Below are 19,775 nucleotides of genomic sequence, written 5' to 3' on the forward strand. Positions count from 1 at the left end.
GTTGATCTCGGGTTTTGATAGCAGACAAACTTCTTGCGCGCATCATGTTCGCGCAGACATGCACACCGCTACACGCTTTCTGACTTTGGAAGAAAAACTGACTCCAAGTGCATTCGACTTCACAACACAGTTGTTGAAACAGCTTTTTAAGTTGTCAGTGTATGCTGTTGGCGATAGAAACATCGCCGTGGTACAGATGTGTAAACCGGAACCATGCGTCGGCCATTTTTCTCAATATGCTTTTGGATATTGAGAAAAATGGCCGACTTCCGCAGCATTATGCTTTGATGATAGGAAGAGACCATCCAATCACAGCCCCCGAATTCCCCCACGTGTTCATTAGAATAGTTATATAGTGATATACGACAAAAATGTTTATGAACTTACATTATTCATACTCATACGAAACCATGTGACCAAAAGTACGGAATTTGACTTGAATGTGACTCCTTTGAAGTGGCTGATGTACGTTTCAGTGGCGTCAACGACAGTTTTAGACAACTTGTCTGATGGCTTATGGAGTTTGTACCGGACTCCTGCAATGAAAACAAGAAAGATGAAGCGTGATTAACCATCCAGTCAAGCACGGAAGCAAGACCCACCAGCGGCGAAGCTATGACAGTCGAGCACGGATAAACGTCCGCTTCGCTCTCCCCTTTCTAACACACACACACACACACACACACACACACACACCACCCCCACACACATACAAACACACTGAACAACGTACATACACACATAATTGTGACCAATATGAAAGAAAGAGTGAGATGATTTAGTTTTAATTGTGCTCAGTAAGAACGTTGCAAGATGAACTCATAATCTCTCGCCAATGAAGTTGACGTCATTTACGTGTTCAAGACGTGATATGAGGTGTGTTTTTTGTATCCATGAGTAGGACTTCAGCGTTCATATCCATGACTACGCCGAATAGACTAGAAAGGAGCTGTAAAGTCAAAGGTTTCAGGACCTGATATCCTTTCAACGATTTGTTCATTTTGAGCATATTTTCCACACAAACAGCAAAACAAGAACCGTTGTATATGAATATACCGTTTCCTTCCGGCAGTACTGATTCCGTTTGAAGAGTACCTACCCGAAGATGCGTCTCCCGCCTTGTTTCTCAAACTTGGAGTGCAGTACACACATAAATGTGGCTGTCCCCCTGAACACACTTTGCTGTTCCATGTCCGAAACCCTGTCTTTTGGTCGGAAAACATGACTCTTCCGTATTCATGGATCTGCAGACAGAGACACAAGGTACTTTAATGGTGTAATACATTGAAAACCCTACCAGAACCGCATGTGAGCCCCATATCAGCCCCATGTTATTTTGCACATGTCTTTGTCACAATCCCGAAGGAGAGTTGAGGTGCGTGGCGAACGGCGTGAGACACAGACAACAAAACAAAACAAACGAAGAATGAAAAAATAACAAACGAGAAAGAATAAACAATAACAAGACTGTCTTTATTGCAGCGAAGCGGGAGGTATCCCACGAACGCTATCACGGGGGATAACCTGATAAAGGCCGAGCGTATTTTCCTGTTTAACATAGCATTTGCGTGTTTTTGTCAGAAGAGTGATATCATTATCTGGCACAGGCACTCGTCACGAGCGGGTCGGGATCAAAGTGGGCGGGGCCTGTGCGCTCTCAAGACTACTACTATTACAACCATAAGAAAAGACGATCGTCCATCACAAGTGACATCCAAAACATAGGCCCCGTATCCTTGGCGGATTATGACATTATTCAGTTATTCTGCAGAAAAACCAAAATGCTGGAGAAAAACTGTCTTTTCTGCAGCATTTCTGCATAATGTCATCTTTCGCCGAAGCAGTGTTTTTTTTCTGCAGCAAAACATTTTACTGCAGTAAAATTGAAATCAAGAATGCTGCAGTAAAACGGTGCTGTTGTTTTACTGCAGAAAAACTGTTTACACTTTTTCTTCAGCATTTTGGCATTATTCAGTTATTCTGCAGAAAAACAGAAATGCTGGAGAAAAACTGTCTTTTCTGCAGCATTTCTGCAAAATGTCATCTTTCGCCAAAGCAACGGGTTTTTCTGGAGCAAAACATTTTACTGCAGTAAAATTGAAATCAAGAATGCTGCAGTAAAACGGTGCTGTTGTTTTACTGCAGAAAACATGTTTACACTTTTTCTGCAGAATTTTGTACCGGCTCATTATAATGTTGGAGCACGCGAGCCCCCCTCTGTCGAGAGATGGACTCATCCAGAATTACCAATAGTTACAAACTATTATACTATCCCAGGGGGCGACGAATACAAATGCTACTTTACAAGGTCGTTCGTTTTTCTCCAGAAAAACGGTGACAGACTATTCTGCAGTAAAACAACATCACCGTTTTACTGCAGCATTCTTGATTTCAATTTTACTGCAGTAAAACTGTTTTACTGCAGAAAAAAAACGTTGCTCTCGCGAAATATGACATTATGTAGAAATGCTGCAGAAAAGACAGTTTTTCTCCAGCATTTCGGTTTTTCTCCAGAATAACTGAATAATGTCATAATCCGCCAAGAGCCAGTACAAAATGCTGCAGAAAAAGTGTAAACAGGTTTTCTGCAGTAAAACAACAGCACCGTTTTACTGCAGCATTCTTGATTTCAATTTTACTGCAGTAAAATGATTTGCTCCAGAAAAACCCGTTGCTTCGGCGAAAGATGACATTATGCAGAAATGCTGCAGAAAAGACAGTTTTTCTCCAGCATTTCTGTTTTTCTGCAGAATAACTGAATAATGCCAAAATGCTGAAGAAAAAGTGTAAACAGTTTTTCTCCAGTAAAACAACATCTCCGTTTTACTGCAGCATTCTTGATTTCAATTTTACTGCAGTAAAACTGTTTTATTGCAGAAAAAAACGTTGCTCTCGCGAAAGATGACATTATGCAGAAATGCTGCAGAAAAGAACGATTTTTCTCCAGCATTTCTGTTTTTCTGCAGAATAACTGAATAAAGTCATCATCCGCCAAGGATAGGCCCCGCCCACCTCGTGACGGGTGCCTGTGGATATCTGGTTATGAAGGAAGTCAAGTCCGCCATTACCTGCAACCTCATTGGGGTGTTTACTTTGGACTTAAACTTGAACCGTAACAGTGTGTATAGCCAGTTCACAAGACCTGTTCATCTTCCTACCAGTTCCAACTGTTGTTATCGATGGGTCGAGCAGCTGGAGGAAGTTTGTATTTCCATTCGGAGCCCAACTTCAGTTCAAAACCAGTCAAAAACTGGCCTTGACATTCCCACATTACGATACCCTTGAATAACATTAAATCTACGTCATTTCCGCTTGCCAAAATCCCACATGTCTGCTCTTCGAGTTGTTTTGGAACTTAGTTCGAGTATTTTCTCGGACGTAACTTTTGACCCAGCTGTCAGGTAGGCATTATGAATTAGACGTACACCGGCAGTTATAAATCATGTTGTTACTGTGCGAAAGACTCTGACTAAAGAAGTAGAAAATTGTAAAAAATTGTAGAAAATCGGGAATGCTTTCTCAGTTTGTGCACCCTGGCAACATTCAGCAGGGGAAAAAAACTGCCAATGACTTCCTCTGCAAAAGTCGCGCGAAGAATGCTGAACGGGCAGCGACGACTTTCTTTCTTTCTTTATTTGGTGTTTAACGTCGTTTTCAACCATTCAAGGTTATATCGCGACGGGGAAAGGGGGGAGATGGGATAGGGGAAAGGGGGGAGATGGGATAGAGCCACTTGTTAATTGTTTCTTGTTCACAAAAGCACTAATCAAAAAATTGCTCCAGGGGCTTGCAACGTAGTACAATATATGACCTTACTGGGAGAATGCAAGTTTCCAGTACAAAGGACTTAACATTTCTTACATACTGCTTGACTAAAATCTTTACAAACATTGACTATATTCTATACAAGAAACACTTAACAAGGGTAAAAGGAGAAACAGAACCGTTAGTCGCCTCTTACGACATGCTGGGTAGCATCGGGTAAATTCTTTCTCGTCCCAACCAATATGGGACTCCCCCTAACCCGCGGGGGGTGCAGCGACGACCAGCTGTTCTTCTTCAAAGTGATAAACCCTGCAAGTTTGTGCGATTTACTTTGACCACCAGAGGACTCAGGAATGCCCACTTCCGTGATTTTACTTCCGTCACAAGAACTAAAAGAACGTTCAATGTTCGTTAAATCTGTGGATCAAGTGACTCACGAAGCGGAGGAAATGAAAATCACCGGCAGATCTGTACAAGATGTTGAATTCTGCCAGGGAAACGAAGCCGCTGTCACGGCAGAGAAGTCTCCGCCTACGAAAATGGGTAGATCCAGAGAAAGGTAAACATACGTTTTTCAACACTTGTTCATTAACACACACACACACACACACACACACACACACATACACAAACTCACACACTGTCATGATGTCATGCTTTCCATGCACTCATAAATAACTAAACGGGTCCGTTCAAGTTTAGAACTTTAATTTCAACTCAGGATTCAAACATGTCTTCTAGCCACCATGTGCTAGCTCCCAGAGAGTGCTGGGCGGAAACACGTGACTCGTGAATAGAACAAAACGTATTGTCTCGGCGAGCCATGAATGATACCATGTCTTTAAATGGACACTTTTCTTTTTAAGTTGAATATTTTTACTTTAATCAAGTTGAACATTTCTAACGACAGAAATTAAAAGTATTTCTTGTTATGTAAGCACACTTAACTACACAATGACTCAAACAGGGCACTGAGTCTCTCATCAGTGTCTCTGACTTAAAACTTAAACAAAAGCACCAGGACTTCGCACCAAAGTGAATGTGACTGGAAGTGACTACACTGACTCTTTCGCGTAGTATGGAAACAAATGTTTTCACTGAAACCGTAGTGGAAGTTTGACTTCCCTGCCACTCCTGGTACGAACAGGAGAAGTTTCAACATCTGGAGGATCTGGCAGATCAAGTTCTTCAACTGTCTCTGCGCCGCCAAAATCACCTGCCGCAGGAGATTTCGGAACAGTTTCATCTCGAATCTGCACCTCTTCGCCTGTTGGAGCCCGACTAAGGTGTCGTCTGTTTCTTCTCAGTATACCTGTCGGTGTTTGAACCATGTAAGTTCTAGTGGCACACAGCTCAACTACACGTCCGGACTGTCGCCATCCGTCTTCGCCGTCGATCTTTATTTTGACAGTCTCACCCGGCTCGAGGGTGGGAAGAGACTGGACACCATGTCTACGGTCATAGTTCTCTTTTTGTTGCTGCTTTGCTTGTCTGTCCCGTTCTTTAAAATCCTTCGCCACAGGTGTTTGGGGTATGAGGGATTTGAGGAGACTTGGGAGACGAGTTCTAAGCTGTCGCCCAAACGCCAACTCGGCGTGGCTTGCACCAAGTGATGGGATTGGGGTAGCCCTGTAGGATAGCAGGGATAAGGCAACATCGCGTTGTTTCAAGATTGTTTTGGACGTCTGCACAGATCGTTCCGCCTCACCATTGCTCTGGGGATACCGTGGACTGCTTGTCACGTGCGTGAAGCCCCACGAGTGTCTGAAGTCTTGAAACTTTTCCGACGTGAATTGGGTACCATTGTCCGACACCACAATTTCTGGAACACCGTGTCTGGAGAACAAGTCTTTCAGCTTGCCGATCACCTTTTCTGCTGTTTCCCTGGACAGCTGCTCAATCTCAATGAAGCGAGAATAGTAGTCTACATATGACAGGTAGTTCTCTCCCCTGAATGCTAGTACCCCTACTTTCTGAAATGGGTACTCAGGTAACTTTGAAGTAATCAAAGGTTCCTTTCGCTGTGTTGGTTTGCTTTCTAAACAATGTCTACACCTCCCCACCATTTCCTTGATTTCCTGACCCATGCCTGACCACCAAACACACTGGTTTGCCCTTTCTCTGCATTTTTGAATGCCTTGATGCCCGTCATGAATTTTGCCCAGACTGAATATCTTTCCTGTGGGAGAATGGGATTACTATCCTTGACCCTCTGACTAGTAATCCATCATGATCGCTCAGTTCATCTTTGATACTGTAAAACTCACGAGCCGCAAGTTTCACGTCTTCTTTGTATTGCGGCCAGCCCGATCGTGTGTACTCTAACGCTGTTTGAAGCGTAACATCTTCTTGTGTTGCTTTTTTGAGAGCTTCTAGCCTTTTATCTGAGACTGACCACGATGCGCGAACCGTGTCTACATGTACTTCAACATCTGTTGCAAGTGTGTTCTGTTCTAGACTCTCTGTCTCTGCCAGTGGAGATCTGGACAGAGCATCCGCGACAACCAGTGTCACAGCCGCACAAACCAAGTCTGGCAGAACTGATGAGTAGTTGAACTTGTGATGTTTAATCAACATACTGCACCGTCAAACTGAAAACAATATAACATAACAATCACTCAACCATACTAATAATGAACAGTAACTGCTAACATTACACTGACACTACAAAAACAAAGGGAAACAACCTATGAAACTTGTCATTTTGAAAACTGTTCTATTACACTTAAAGGGAGATAATAAGAATTCTACCAACTTAGAAAAAGAGCTATGATCATTACCTTTATCTCTTACACACTTTACACACAAAAGAGATAACAAAACTAACCAAAAGACTTATTCTGAATTACAGGTAAGCATACTGTTGACTAGAAAAATGGTTAAAAACAAAATAACTATGCAGCGTTATCTTTGGCACGAATGCATTTCCATACACTACCAACAGTTTAAATAAAAGGCAAACATGTATAGAATACCACTCTTGCTTGAATTTGACACACTGAACACTAATTAAACAGTGAAATAAACTTTGTAAAAACTACGCACATCATGGCGAACACTAAAACACCACATGGTAAAAGGCTATAACAAAAAACGTACAAAAAAATAAACTTTTCCTTACTACAAGACAAATATAATTATTCCTGAACAGAAAAGTAACAATAGAAACAAATTGAACAATATTTACCCAATGATGGCCTTTGTGCGTCATGTTTATGGCTGATGTTGATGGAACAAGAAACTGTGGCTTATACTTAGAAAAATGGCAGACCGGAAGCGCCGGAACAGGAAGCGTACAAGATTCTTACAGCAAAATGTTCCTGCATATTCTGAATAAACCTTGAATCTATTTTACACATATTTGTTGTAAAATTAATAGCTAAATAAAATCTAAAAACTATCAAACTTGTAGAACTTTACTGATCATAAAAAGAACAACAAAAAAGCTGGATCTGGAACAGATTTGGACCAACATGATTTAAAGATGGATATGGCATAATATTAAGCGTGGCGCCTTTCACAACCAGATTTATCCCTGGTTCGTATACCGCGACAACGTTGTGACGCATCGGTCGCATCAACATACGCTGACACCGCAAAGGAGTGTCTGTGAGATCCTTTTTGTTAATCAGCGGAACCAAAGGTCTGTGATCAGCTTGAATTCCGGTAACCCTGTAAGATACCTTTGAATTTTTTCGCACGCGTAGACCCCAGCAAGACATTCTTTTTCGATCTGCGCGTACTTGCATTCTGCTGATGTGAGTGTTCGCGAACAAAACGCGAGAGGTTTGAGTTCGCCTTCATACACTTGGTATAGGACTCCGCCTAAGCCATAGCTGCTTGCATCTGAACACACGACTGTTTCGCGAGCTAACTCGTAGAACGCCAGCGTTGGTGCGTCTGTGATACTCGTTTTCACCTGTTCGAACGCCTGTCGCTGTTCACTATCCCAGATCCACTGTGTATCTTTGTGAAGAAGCGCGTTCAGTGCCTTAAGTATGTCCGCGAGGTTTGGAATGAACCGACCGAGGTAGTTAACCATCCCTAAAAACCGACGCAACTCGCTCACGTCTTGAGGCTCTGTCATCTCTATGATAGCCTTGACCTTTGACAGATCAGGTTGAATGCCGTCTTGGCTGATCGTGTGACCCAGAAAGTCAAGCTTCGTTTTCCGAAACTCACACTTTTCTTTGTTCAGCTTGAGCCCCGCCTGTCTTACGCGCTCTAGAACCTGCCTGAGACGTTCATCATGCTCTGCCTCAGAGTCGCCACTGACAACGACATCATCCATGAAGCAAACGACTCCTTCTATGCCTTGAAGCATGTCTTCCATGGTTCTTTGGAAGATTTCGGGTGCGAGTGAAATCCCGAACGGCAACCGTTTGAAGTACAACCTTCCAAATGGCGTCATGAATTAACGTTGTCAGTTTTGCTGACTCTTCCTGCAGAGGAATTTGCCAGAAACCGGAAGTCGCATCGAGTTTTGTAAAAACTTTCGCCCCTGCGAGTTTGTGTGTCATGTCTTCCAACGTTGGAAGTGTGTAGACAGGTGATGTAATTCAAGTTAGAATATCATGAGATGTTACTTACTTTCTTTACAATATCATCTAATTTGACAGTCTGACACTGAAGACTGCAGACTTCATGGCAGCCACTGACCTGACGATAGGATAGCTATGATCAGCTATGAATATCGACGCAGAAGAAGAAAAAGAAGAAGACAGTCTAACAGGAAAATAATTCTGGTATGCTTATAATTTCTATGCCAGTTTGAAAAAAAGTCATGAATTGAAGTTTACCCAGGTTAGACATTAGCATGTCGTAATTGTGACAATGAATGTATCCGTAATCGCACCACGAGACTTTCTTAGAAAAACTGAAGTCATGCATCGTCAATATGACTACAATCACAAACTGAATGAGGGGAAACCATGTCAATTTGGTGGTCTGGATCAGCAGCTGTTGCTCATTCGCTGTAATAGTCTACTTGACAAAGCCTGTCTTAATGTGCACTGTGCTTCTTTGTTTCTGTACACCTAGTGTCAACAACATGTAGGCGTTTGCAGACTGTGTATTGTATTGCTGTTGTTTGTTTGTGAGTACAACTATGGTGTGACCTCAATTGTTTGTAATTTGTTGTGTATGTTCTACTTTGTGTAAGGTGTTTCCCCATGCCTCCAGAAGAACCGACATCATATTGAAACCTTCATACCCTGAAAATACATGCATACTAGATGTTGTTTCTTATTGTAATGATTGGGGACAGGCAAGCTCTTAAATTGTGCAAGCCTTGAGAAAACTGTCAAGTCTGATTTGCTAGAACAAGCGATATTAACACGTTATTGAATTATGTCTTTCCCACCTGTTCTGTGTTTAGTGTCAGCCGTGATTGCCCAATGAGAATTTGAAAACATGTTGCTAACTAACATGAACCCAACCATAAAACGTGATGTAGGTGAGTAGCCCACCTAGAGAAAAGAACCTGTTCTAATTCCGTGATAACGTAGAAATGGTGGGCACCTGAACAAATATCTGCATATTACAATAAAGTCTTACTTTGTGATCTGATGGTACCCCTCCCCCCCCCCCCCCCCCACCACCACCACCACCAAAGAAGAGCAGGCACATAACTACCAACTACACAATTTCATTACAGAATCAAACAATGGGAAGAATCAGGATTCAGCAGTGCTAGGTCGTTGAGGGGGATAGCCATCACTAGGCACACAAAAATGAATAGTTGAGGTTTTCTTGGAAATTTCTTAAGCTAGTGCTTGGAAGCTTCACATACAGACATTGTCAAAACAATCCAGTAACCTACGGACAGTAAATTTCACAGGGAAGGAAACAAGAACGTCAAAAATGGAATAATATGTTTTTTCTTTCAAACCATTGATAGAGCTCTGGGGGCAGGTTTCACAGTATTGTGTTCAGCAATTTACTATTTACACACTCAAATTCTACAAAATAAATGTTGGCACACAATTCAAAGGACATGTTTTTCCAACAAAGTGAGTTTGTTACAACTAAAAACAGTAATTCTTTTTATAGTCCTGGTCCTTATTTATATCTAAAAACCAGGCGCAAAGCGGCATACCCTGAAAACGCTAAAAAGCAATACGGTCATCCTATGCATGCATATAGCTCATATAGCCAAAACCGTTGAAGATAGAAAGACATTTATTGAACAAAACATATGCAACACATCATTCTTAACAAGTTTTGTTCTTGTATGTATATCAAAATATTGATCTTCAAATGAATGGTTTGAAAAAATACGACTTCCGGCAGACCTAGACCGTTTTGAAGGAAAAAACCGTGTTTTTTTTCAAACCATTCCATGGCCATCAATATTTTCATATACATGTAAGAACAAAACGTGTTAAAACTGGTGTCGTGCATCTAGTTTGTTCAATAAATGTCTTTCTATCTTCAATGGTTTTGGCTAGATGAGGTAACAAGAGAAGGATATGGGCATTGGAATTACGTCAACATTTCGAGCATTGTCACAGATGAAAAATTATCTGCAGGGTGCTCCTGATTAACAAACCGAGCAAAACTGAAAATTATTGAAGAGAAGACATGTCTGAACAGTTTATAAAGAGACAAGTTTGCAATCATTTGTAAACACCATTATTGTATGGAGGAGTAACTGTTCCCCTACCCCCTAAGAAGGTATTTCTGTCCGTCAACCACGTGAGCGATCGCCACAAATCGAGGCATCACTCGCATTTCAGTTTGGACACACCGGCTGATTGCAAATGCACAGTACGTGTTTCGACACTGAAACGTGACGATTGAGCGTCAAAATAGTTTCTTAAAACAGTCGAAAATGGAGTTAAATGTGACTTCAACACTCAGTGGCGATCGCTAGAGTGGCGATTGTTACTAGACGGACACTAGAAAACCTCAGAAAATGTAATTACTTTGCGATTTTTTTAACTGAAAAACTGTTGCGGTCTTTTTCTGTCGAGCGCGAGCGTCAACGTAAAACAACGTGAGGTCACTTCCTCCCCAAACGGTTAGTTTTTGAATGAAAAGAAAAAAGTGGCGATCGTTACATTGTTTAGACGGACTGGATCGCAACTTTGAAACTCGGGTCACCGTGCGTCGATCAAGGGCAAATTGACCTCGGCAACATTATAACTCACTTCAAGGGTGCACAAACTTGTATTTACAGTATACAAAATTAGGTAAACTTGTGTTTTTGTCCTGTGAAATCACAATTAGTTTCGATGCTCTTGATATCGCTATGCGGACGGACAGATCCGAATCCCCATACATTTTTTTTGCGAAGCTAGTATAAGTTAGAATTTGTGTTATGGATATCGATTGTTGTTGAAAAACAATCATTTCAATGTGTTCTGGCACTCTCAACCACCACAGCATTGATACTTGTGCATGTATGTGTTGGAATTTAGTTCTTTGTTTAGTGATGCTGTGGCAAAAGTAAATTCATCCGTCCGTATTTTGACGATCGCCACCATTCACACGCGCATAAATAAACACATTATCAAAAATTTCAACTTTTATTTTCAAAAAAGTATTTAAACAACAACTAGTTTGCATGTTAATACAACAAATACAGCAGATTCTCACAGATATGGATTTAAAAGACTAAGCAAATCTGAGACTATCAAAATGGCCTAATACCATGAAACCTGCCTGAAGCTTCACACAAGTTTTGCAGAGAGAGCACTCAGCCTATTCATTTTTGGCACTAAAACATGCACACACACACACAAAAGAAAAGTTTTTAAAAAGTAACGCCGATGTATTCTCGCAGACTTAGAATAATGCAGTTTGTATGTTACCAAATAGTCTCCTGTCCGCCCAGCGACCTTCCCCTTGACCCTGCTAGTGACCTCGATGTTTTTTGCCCCCGCAAGGGGTACAGTACTCTCTAAGCACCCAAAACCTCAAAGAGAGATAACTGTCGGAAACCTTCCTATTGTAGTCTCCTGTATGACGGCTTACGGAAAAATTACTAACTTTCACCTGTTAATTACTAATTTTTAGTTTTGGCTCACTTCCTGACGGATTGCTAGTGCCGAAACTAAAAATGAGTAATTTTCCCGTGAACATTAGTAACTGACAGCGTTAATTAGTAATTATCACGTGATAATGGGTAACACCAGGTTTTGGCACTAGTAAGCCGTCATACTCCTGTCCGCCCAGCCTACCTTCCCCTTGACCCTGCTTGTGACCTCGATGTTTTTTGCCCCCGCAAGGGGCACGCACCCAAAACCTCAGAGAGATAACTGTCGGAAACCTTCCTATTGAGTCATGGTTTTACTCCATGCAATTACCTGACCAAATCTGCGACAGTCGGGCAAATTTCTTACAAGTCGGATTGCGCCTTCAATCAAATACTTAGAAACCAGCAGCTACTTTAAGTAATACTAGTTTTTTTGGTGTTTTTTTTTACAGCTTGTACTGAATGTGTTTTCTTTTATCTCCTCAGAATCGAGTTAGCCAGAGAAAGACCATTGAGAGAGAGAGAGCACAGTAAAGCATATATGGCATGCACGTCGGTGGACCAATGCCATTATCTTCATAACAAGAGATGCAGATCATAATTATTTTCTTATGTTTAAGTATAGCTGTTAGCAAAAGTATTTGACGATTCTTGGGTACGACTTTCGTGTTCAATCCTATTAGGTTGTGCACAGCCCCAAGATCTGCTTTATTTTGGATTGATCACTTAGAAGATAGTTTGAATTTTTTATTTTTTTTAATGGAATTAGTCCAAATGTAAATACATCTAAGGTTGCAATATTTGTTTCTTGTATATACCCTTAAAACTACCTCTTCGTGTAAACAAATTGTAAAAAGAAGTGTTTGTTCAAGGGAGATAATTTGAAGCGATTTTTTTTAAATCAGTAAAACTGCGTGGTGACATCCTCAATTAAATGAAAATAATAAGGAATAATTGTATACACACAGGTTGTACCCATTTTCTTGATTGCACTGCTTTTAAGTAGAAAGCTTTTTTTCTCAGAATTTTTTACAAATAAAAATCAAGGGAGGCAATTGATATAAAAAAAGGAAGAATACTGTACACATTTAGTGAAGTATATCTTGCAAGACAGAACACAGTTTTTCTGGGGGTTTTCTGTTCCTACTACTTGACAAGAGAACCACGAGATTTGTGCAGATTTTTCTTTCTTTTCTGTACAGTATATTTTACAAAGACAGATCCATACAATATATATTGCCGAATTCACGTAATTGCCGATTCCGCGTAATGGGCAACATTTTTGCCCATTTCGCGTAATCGGCAAAACGCTGCCCAATACGTGAAATCGGCAGCGTTTTGCCGAAATCGCGTAAACGCCTCTAAAATTTGCCTATTTCGCGAATTCAGCAGCCGATTACGCGGAATCGGCAGCCGATTACGCGGAATCGGCAGCCGATTACTCGTAATGGGCAAGTGTGTGTGTGTGTTGTCTCTCTCTCTCTCTCTCTCTCTCTCTCTCTCTCTCTCTCTCTTGTCCCCAAAAATCATCCCTCCTATACCTCGCATAGACCTCTACAAATCGAGCTTAGCCTTCTCGGGAGCGTTTCTCTGGAACTCCTTCCCCCAACAGATAAGAAATGCAACTTCAGTGAAAATGTTTAAGAGACAGTCACGTTCACGTCTGATGACCCCACAGTTGCTGAACACATGAAGAAGATAAGGGCGTGCCGAGCGGAGGCTTCACTTGGCCAAGAAAAAAGTAGCGCTCAAATGCTGTCTTTAAGCAATGCCAAACAACCCTCCCTAAACGTCGGGGACTGTGTCCTACTTCCAGTGTCTGAGTTCGACAGGGGTCGACTCGACGCCAGAAATATCCCCGGAGTCGTGTCTAAAATCACAAAACACGGCGCGTATATGATCGCTACAAAGCACGGCGTCGTCAATACTGCTTATTCCAGAAACCAGTTACAGAAGGCAGATTGTCAAATCCTAAAGCTTCAAGATACAAACCCAGCCGTTTCTTCTTTTAGAAAAATCGCTACTAAGCATTCCGCCCATGGTGGTCAGAGGTATGCAAAATGCGCCTGTCAGACATCCTGCAGCTCCAAGAGATGCGCTTGTAGAAAAAGCGGCACTCTCTGCCACAGTCACTGTCACCCGAAAAACAGCAAATGTAAAAACAAATAAAAATTACTACCAAACTGCATGACTGACTATTAGGGTTTAACGTCCTCTTAGACCAACTGGTCTATATTGGGACAGGTATTGGTAATACGTTGAAGATGTGGTGTGATACTTTGATTCGAACAAGCCCGCTGTGGCTGTCTTCTTCGACACACCAGCATTGGGTTTGTCTCGTCAAAGTATCGAAATACGATCATGATAATCGGAGACGAGAGATGCTGCATGCGTGTCTTCGTGTTTTTCAAGCCCTGAGATTTTCGCTGTGAACGTGGGATCTTTTTCGTGCGCATGTGTGCACACGGGGGTGTTCGGACACCGAAGAGAGTCTGCACAAAGTTGACTCCGAGAAATAAATCTCTCGCCGAACGTGGAGATCGAACCCACGCTGATAGCGACCAACTGGCTACAAAGCCAGCGCGCTACCAGCCCTCAAACTGCATGTCAGCCAAACTATAACCTGTGTTTGTGGTACTGAAAGATGAAAATAGCAGCTTAACTTGTATTGTTGAGGAGCGTTCTTTTTCACAATTATGCGTAATTCTTCATGTTCATCTATTTGTTCATCTGTTCCTATTATCGTTCTTTTGTTTCGAAAATGGGAACATCCTAGGTGCCCTGCGTAAAGAGTGAGCAATTTTCAAAGAATTAATTTTGCGGATTGTCTCTTCACACAATTGGACCGTGGTGCGTTTTGGCGCTAGACCTAACTTTTAAAATCTAAATAATAAATTGACAGCTTGTTACACAAACATTCTTTAATCATGAAATAATTCTTTTTTCATCAAGACAAGATCAGTACGATTCGAAATGTTGAAAGTTTGAAAATTGCTCGCTCTTTACGGAGGGCACCTAGGATGTTCTCAAGCGGTGAGTGTGTAAATGAAAGGGTGTTTGTACTGTGTGTAAAAGCCTGACAGTATCTGTGATGGTTTACAGGAGGCTTACTGTGCCTTTAATGTGAGCTAGTTACCAGGTTTTTGAAAAATTTTCCTCAGCTAGAGATCTTTTAAATACAGTTGTCAATGGTTCTGAAGTTATTCCAGCAGACATAATAAGGTTCATTGTGCACTAAATCATGACCTGCTGCCTTTTGAGCATCAAGGATCCTTAAAACATCATATACCATTTCAGCACTGATAATGAGAGGAGCAATGGAAGTAGACTGTTCTTCTACTGGAGGAATGTCACCGTCTTGTCCATCTACATTGGATTGTTGTATAAATGTTTCGTTAAAAACTTCAGCTTTATCCTCTGCAGAATAATAAATAACTCCGGTACATTCAATTGGTTGAATGTCGTTGGAATTAACTCCTTTCTTATTCAAGAAAGAATTGACTATCTTCCACCAGTCCTTATTTCCAAAAGTGTTAGGTGACAATTGTTTAATGTAATCCTCCTTTCTTTTCTTACGGAATCTGTCAAGTCATGTCTCAACTGTCGAAAGAGATCCGAACACCACACAGAGTTTAGACGCTTGGCTAACGCGTGAATTAATTGCTTTTTGTGTATATTCTTTTCAATTGCCTCTGTAATCCACAGTGCATCGTTTTCCTTCATTTTCACAATCTTAACAACGGGCATACAATGATTACATTCTTTATCAATCATCATTATTTTGTCTGAAAAGGTTACAGCCGAAACATTGATTGAATCTAATTCAACTATGCTGTTCCAATCCACATTGTTTAAATCTTGCATACATTTATCAACGTCAATTTTGGATTAGTTATATGATGTTCTCTTAAATGAATGGCACGAAGGTAGGTCATATTTCAAATAAACAAATGGACAAGAGTGATCACTGCATACAGGTTGAAGGACACCAACTCAATCTATTAAATTTGGACAGGGAGTTAATACAATATCAATAATAGTCGATGACATTTCGGTTACTCTAGTTGGTTCTGTTATGAGCTGAGCCAAACTGCTTGTGCTCATTTACCTTGTGCTGAAGACTACGTACATTTACATGAACCATAGCGAGGCCATTCGACCTTTTTATGTCTGGTCCGGGATTTGGGTGGACGTTTCCACTTATAATCAACAAGAAACAAATAACAATATACGCAGTAAGAAACGTAAACATGAAAAAATCAGTAGGGGGTACGCCTGAAGAGTGACAAAGCAAGATTCCAAGAGCGCAAGTGTAATTCACAGCTGTATGGTAACAATTACACTCGCAACATTTTTGCTTTTGTATAGGGAATAAAAACAAGAACAGAGAGAGAGAGAGAGAGACAAGCCAGCGTAACCAAAACAAGAAACACAACAAGAAACGATTGGATATTTCTCACATTCAAGAAAGATATGTTATAAGTAGAAAGCGCTGTCACAACGGGGAGGTAATTCCCCACACTGGCCCTGTATTGCGTGAAACTACACCCACCCATTTAGGTCACACTTCGCTGCAGAAAATCAAACAAAACAGAGCCTGGAGTGTGGGGCGACGTCTCCGCTGCGCGTTGTCTGTCTGTCAGCATAATGTGTATAGTCATTTGACGACATGCATGAAGAACAGTGTGAGCAAGGACAAGGAAAAACAAAATAAACAGCGACGATCATGAACATAAGTGTAAACAAGAGTGGATACATATTCCACGTACCAATGCAAAGTATCAGTAGAACATATGTAAATCCATTCCATATTATATTACAATAGACGATTGCTACTGCATTAAACTCAAGGAAGAAAAGTCTGGAACATAGCAACGGAAGCAAGCTGATTGCAAAGTTACAAAATTAAAGAAGAGCAAAGAGGCCTCGCATGGTAGTGACTCTCGGAACTACACTGCCTTGCTTAGGAAAGAAGACACCGTCTCGCACCGACGTGTCTTTGGGTTTCTTCTCCCTCTTCATTTGTCTGGCTTTGGTGGCTAATTCTGATCGAGCCTGAGTCAGGTCGTCATTGATGAAGAGCTTTGGGGTGGGCGTCCGGGCAGCTCGCGAAGCACTATCAGTAAAGATCTCTCTTGGGTCGGTCTGGGACAAGTTTTTGTTTTTGTTCATAAGAGTGGGCTTGAACCTGTATGAAGTAAACTTACATATGATAGCCCTGCTGTATGTTTCTCCTGGGCCAGGCCTCCTGTCAACTCTATGAGATATGTCTATCATGGCGTCAGTAAGGTCAACGCCGACAGACTTCCCGACAGCCTTGACCACACTGTTGGTGTCTTCCTTGTCCAGCTCCGGGATGTTGTTGATACGAATTCCGTTTCTTCTACTGTATTGTTCCAAGTCATCCACTTTCTCCCGGAGCTGGACAATCTCGCTGTCCCGCTTCTCCACCTCAGCACGGCAATAGGCAACTTCCGCCTTGAGGTCGCCCAGCTCCTTGCGAAACTCCGCGATCACCTGGGATGCCACAGCTTTAGATATGACCTTGAGTATGTCTGGATCGGACAGGAAGGTCGTGATCTTCTCCTTCTGTTGGTCTTCTTGGCTCATCTTCTCCTTTGGCTTTGATGAGCTAGAAGCCAGCTCGAGGGAACAGGTGATGATCGTCTGGTCCGGGTCAGTAGGAATGCAGTAGGAATACAATAAATACGCAAGATAGTCAAATAAAACCAACTGTTATGCAGAGACAAATGATTTGACTTTCGGTTCGTCTGCCAAATTAGCCTATTAAGAACTTAAGTCGATTTTTAAATGTTACTTTACGGGCGTGTTTTTTCAGGTCGATTTTGGGCAGCGGTCACGTGACCCCTGTAAAAGTCGTGTTTAATCCGAAAGAAGTGCCAGATAGCCAAGTCGAATGCCTTTAACTGCATAGACAGTTTGAATGAAATGACACGGGAATGTTTTAGTTGGGGAAGAGAGAGAGAGAAAGAGAGAGAGAGAGAGAGAGTTAAAAAAAAGTATTTCTTACATGAATGTACTTGAATTTGCGAATTCCCACAGGAAGGCCTTCGTCAATCTTCACAGGGGTAGTATGGAACCGAGACGCTCTCTCTGCACTCAGTTTCTTATCTTCATTCAATCCACCGAAGTGGAAGACAGGGCCTTCGCAAAAAAACACAATTCAATGGTCACGTTTTTGTGTTTGCATTTCGTTTGTTGTTACAGGAAAGAATATTGTGTAAATAAGCTGACAGAAAACAACAATTGAATATTTGTACTAATGTTTGGCTTTGCGTGCTAACGCCACATATTCAGTTATACCGAGAGCGCGCCGACGCTCTGTGTAAACAAACCGTTACCGCCAACATCACGGTAAGTGTCCTCCATTCATAGCAGAATGTGTATCTTTGGAACCACTAACAGCTTAAATTTATAGTTCTGGGATTGAATAAGGTAAACATCTAGTATATATACTATGTGTGATTTTCAACGAGAAATATACACGTCCACGAATATACGAACCGATTTGCTATAGATCTGTCCTCATTCAAGCATATTTGTCCACTTAAATTCGATCATACACGACTCTCTGTCGATTAATGGACTACCCAGCCAAAATATTATATTCATTGATGTGTCCTGTGTTAATACATGTATGTCAAATATCACTAATTGCAAACGGTCTGGATTTTGTTAAAATTCACAAAGAAATAAAACAGTCAAAACTGTGTTGTAGCGAACCTCGGCAACGTCTGGATAGGAAAAAAAGTCCCTCCGTATTGGAAAATGTACAGCATCACAATCATTGATTTAGCTCAAATTAGTTTCATTGCCCACGTTATCGCTGGTGAATGTGCGAGTGTGTGCGTGAGTCAGCGTCTCAGTGAATGTGCGAGTGTGTGCGTGAGTCAGCGTCTCAGTGTATGTGCGTGGAGGTGCGTGCGTGTCAACTTTTGAATGTCATTGGAAAGAACAATTAAACCTGTATCCAAAACAGTCAGTTCTGGTCCCCTATCTTGTCTATCAACGACGCCATGGCATGCTGAACGACGTAATTCCTCTCAGAAGCCATTAATGAAGCCGTTTTTAGCGAGTAATGAGACATTTCAGTGAACACTTAAAGCATTGGCTTCAAATTTTCACAGACATTTAGTGATACATGTGAAATACACACGGAATCGCAAGTCATTTGATACATCAGTGATGCTGTATTTGCCAAACACACACACACACACACACACACACACACACACACACACACACACACACTCACACACACAAACGCATACACACACACTCAAACACCACACACACACCCTGACCCACGCATATACTCACGCAAACACTCGCAGAGGCACTCACATTCACCTAACACATCATGAACTACCCGTTCCTGACAGTTTAAAGCGACGGTGTGGGTTATGAAACAAATCTGAGCTAAATCAATGGCATTCAAAACTAGTTGCTTTTTAGCTTTTCTGATTTTGTTGATTTTAACTCAGGAACCTCACTTTTGTGAATTTGATTTAGGGGTGTGTGTGTGTTCTAGGTTCTGTGTTAAAATCCGATCTGTTTGTTGAATATGGTAGGAGAATGAATGGCCTTTCCAGTCATATAACTGGTTTTGTAATAAACGGCCTCATCACAAAGATCTGCATTTAAATGCAACTGCCTAGGTTTTTTTATGACCCGTAGTTTTTTTTATGGAATTTACTTACTTGCTATGAGAGGTTTGGAAAGACTATAACATGCATGAGTCACTCTGGTTGAAAGGGGGATGAATAAGAAAGGTATGGCCTCGTGATTATACAAGACACGTTCTGAGACTAAAAGTCGCCACATTTTGAGGACGTATGGCGGAATACATAATGTTTGAAGACATAATGTCAATCAGGGTTTAGACTCATTTAGTTTCTTCAAATTAATCATCAAATACCAATAAAAGTGAGAGAAAATAAAGCTATATAACGTGAATTGATTTCTGTTCATGAAATCATCAGAACAACTTCCGTAAAACAATGCCTTGTTG

The 19,775-nt window shown here is 41.4% G+C and overlaps 1 protein-coding gene across 2 annotated transcripts in view; it reads right to left on the reverse strand.

The window, feature by feature from the left end:
* LOC138946972 (mucin-like protein) overlaps positions 1–19,775 on the reverse strand; it is a 254,265-nt gene that overhangs the window by 128,799 nt on the left and 105,691 nt on the right. For both annotated transcript variants that reach the window (XM_070318397.1, XM_070318396.1), the window contains exons 5-7: positions 17,775–17,908; positions 1,100–1,244; positions 388–536 (exon numbers count right to left, since the gene is read on the reverse strand). In XM_070318397.1, the coding sequence (XP_070174498.1) occupies positions 388–536; positions 1,100–1,244; positions 17,775–17,908 (428 nt within the window). The remainder of the gene's footprint in view (positions 1–387; positions 537–1,099; positions 1,245–17,774; positions 17,909–19,775) is intronic.

Source organism: Littorina saxatilis, linkage group LG14, assembly GCF_037325665.1.
Source record: "Littorina saxatilis isolate snail1 linkage group LG14, US_GU_Lsax_2.0, whole genome shotgun sequence".
Lineage (NCBI taxonomy): Eukaryota > Metazoa > Mollusca > Gastropoda > Littorinimorpha > Littorinidae > Littorina > Littorina saxatilis.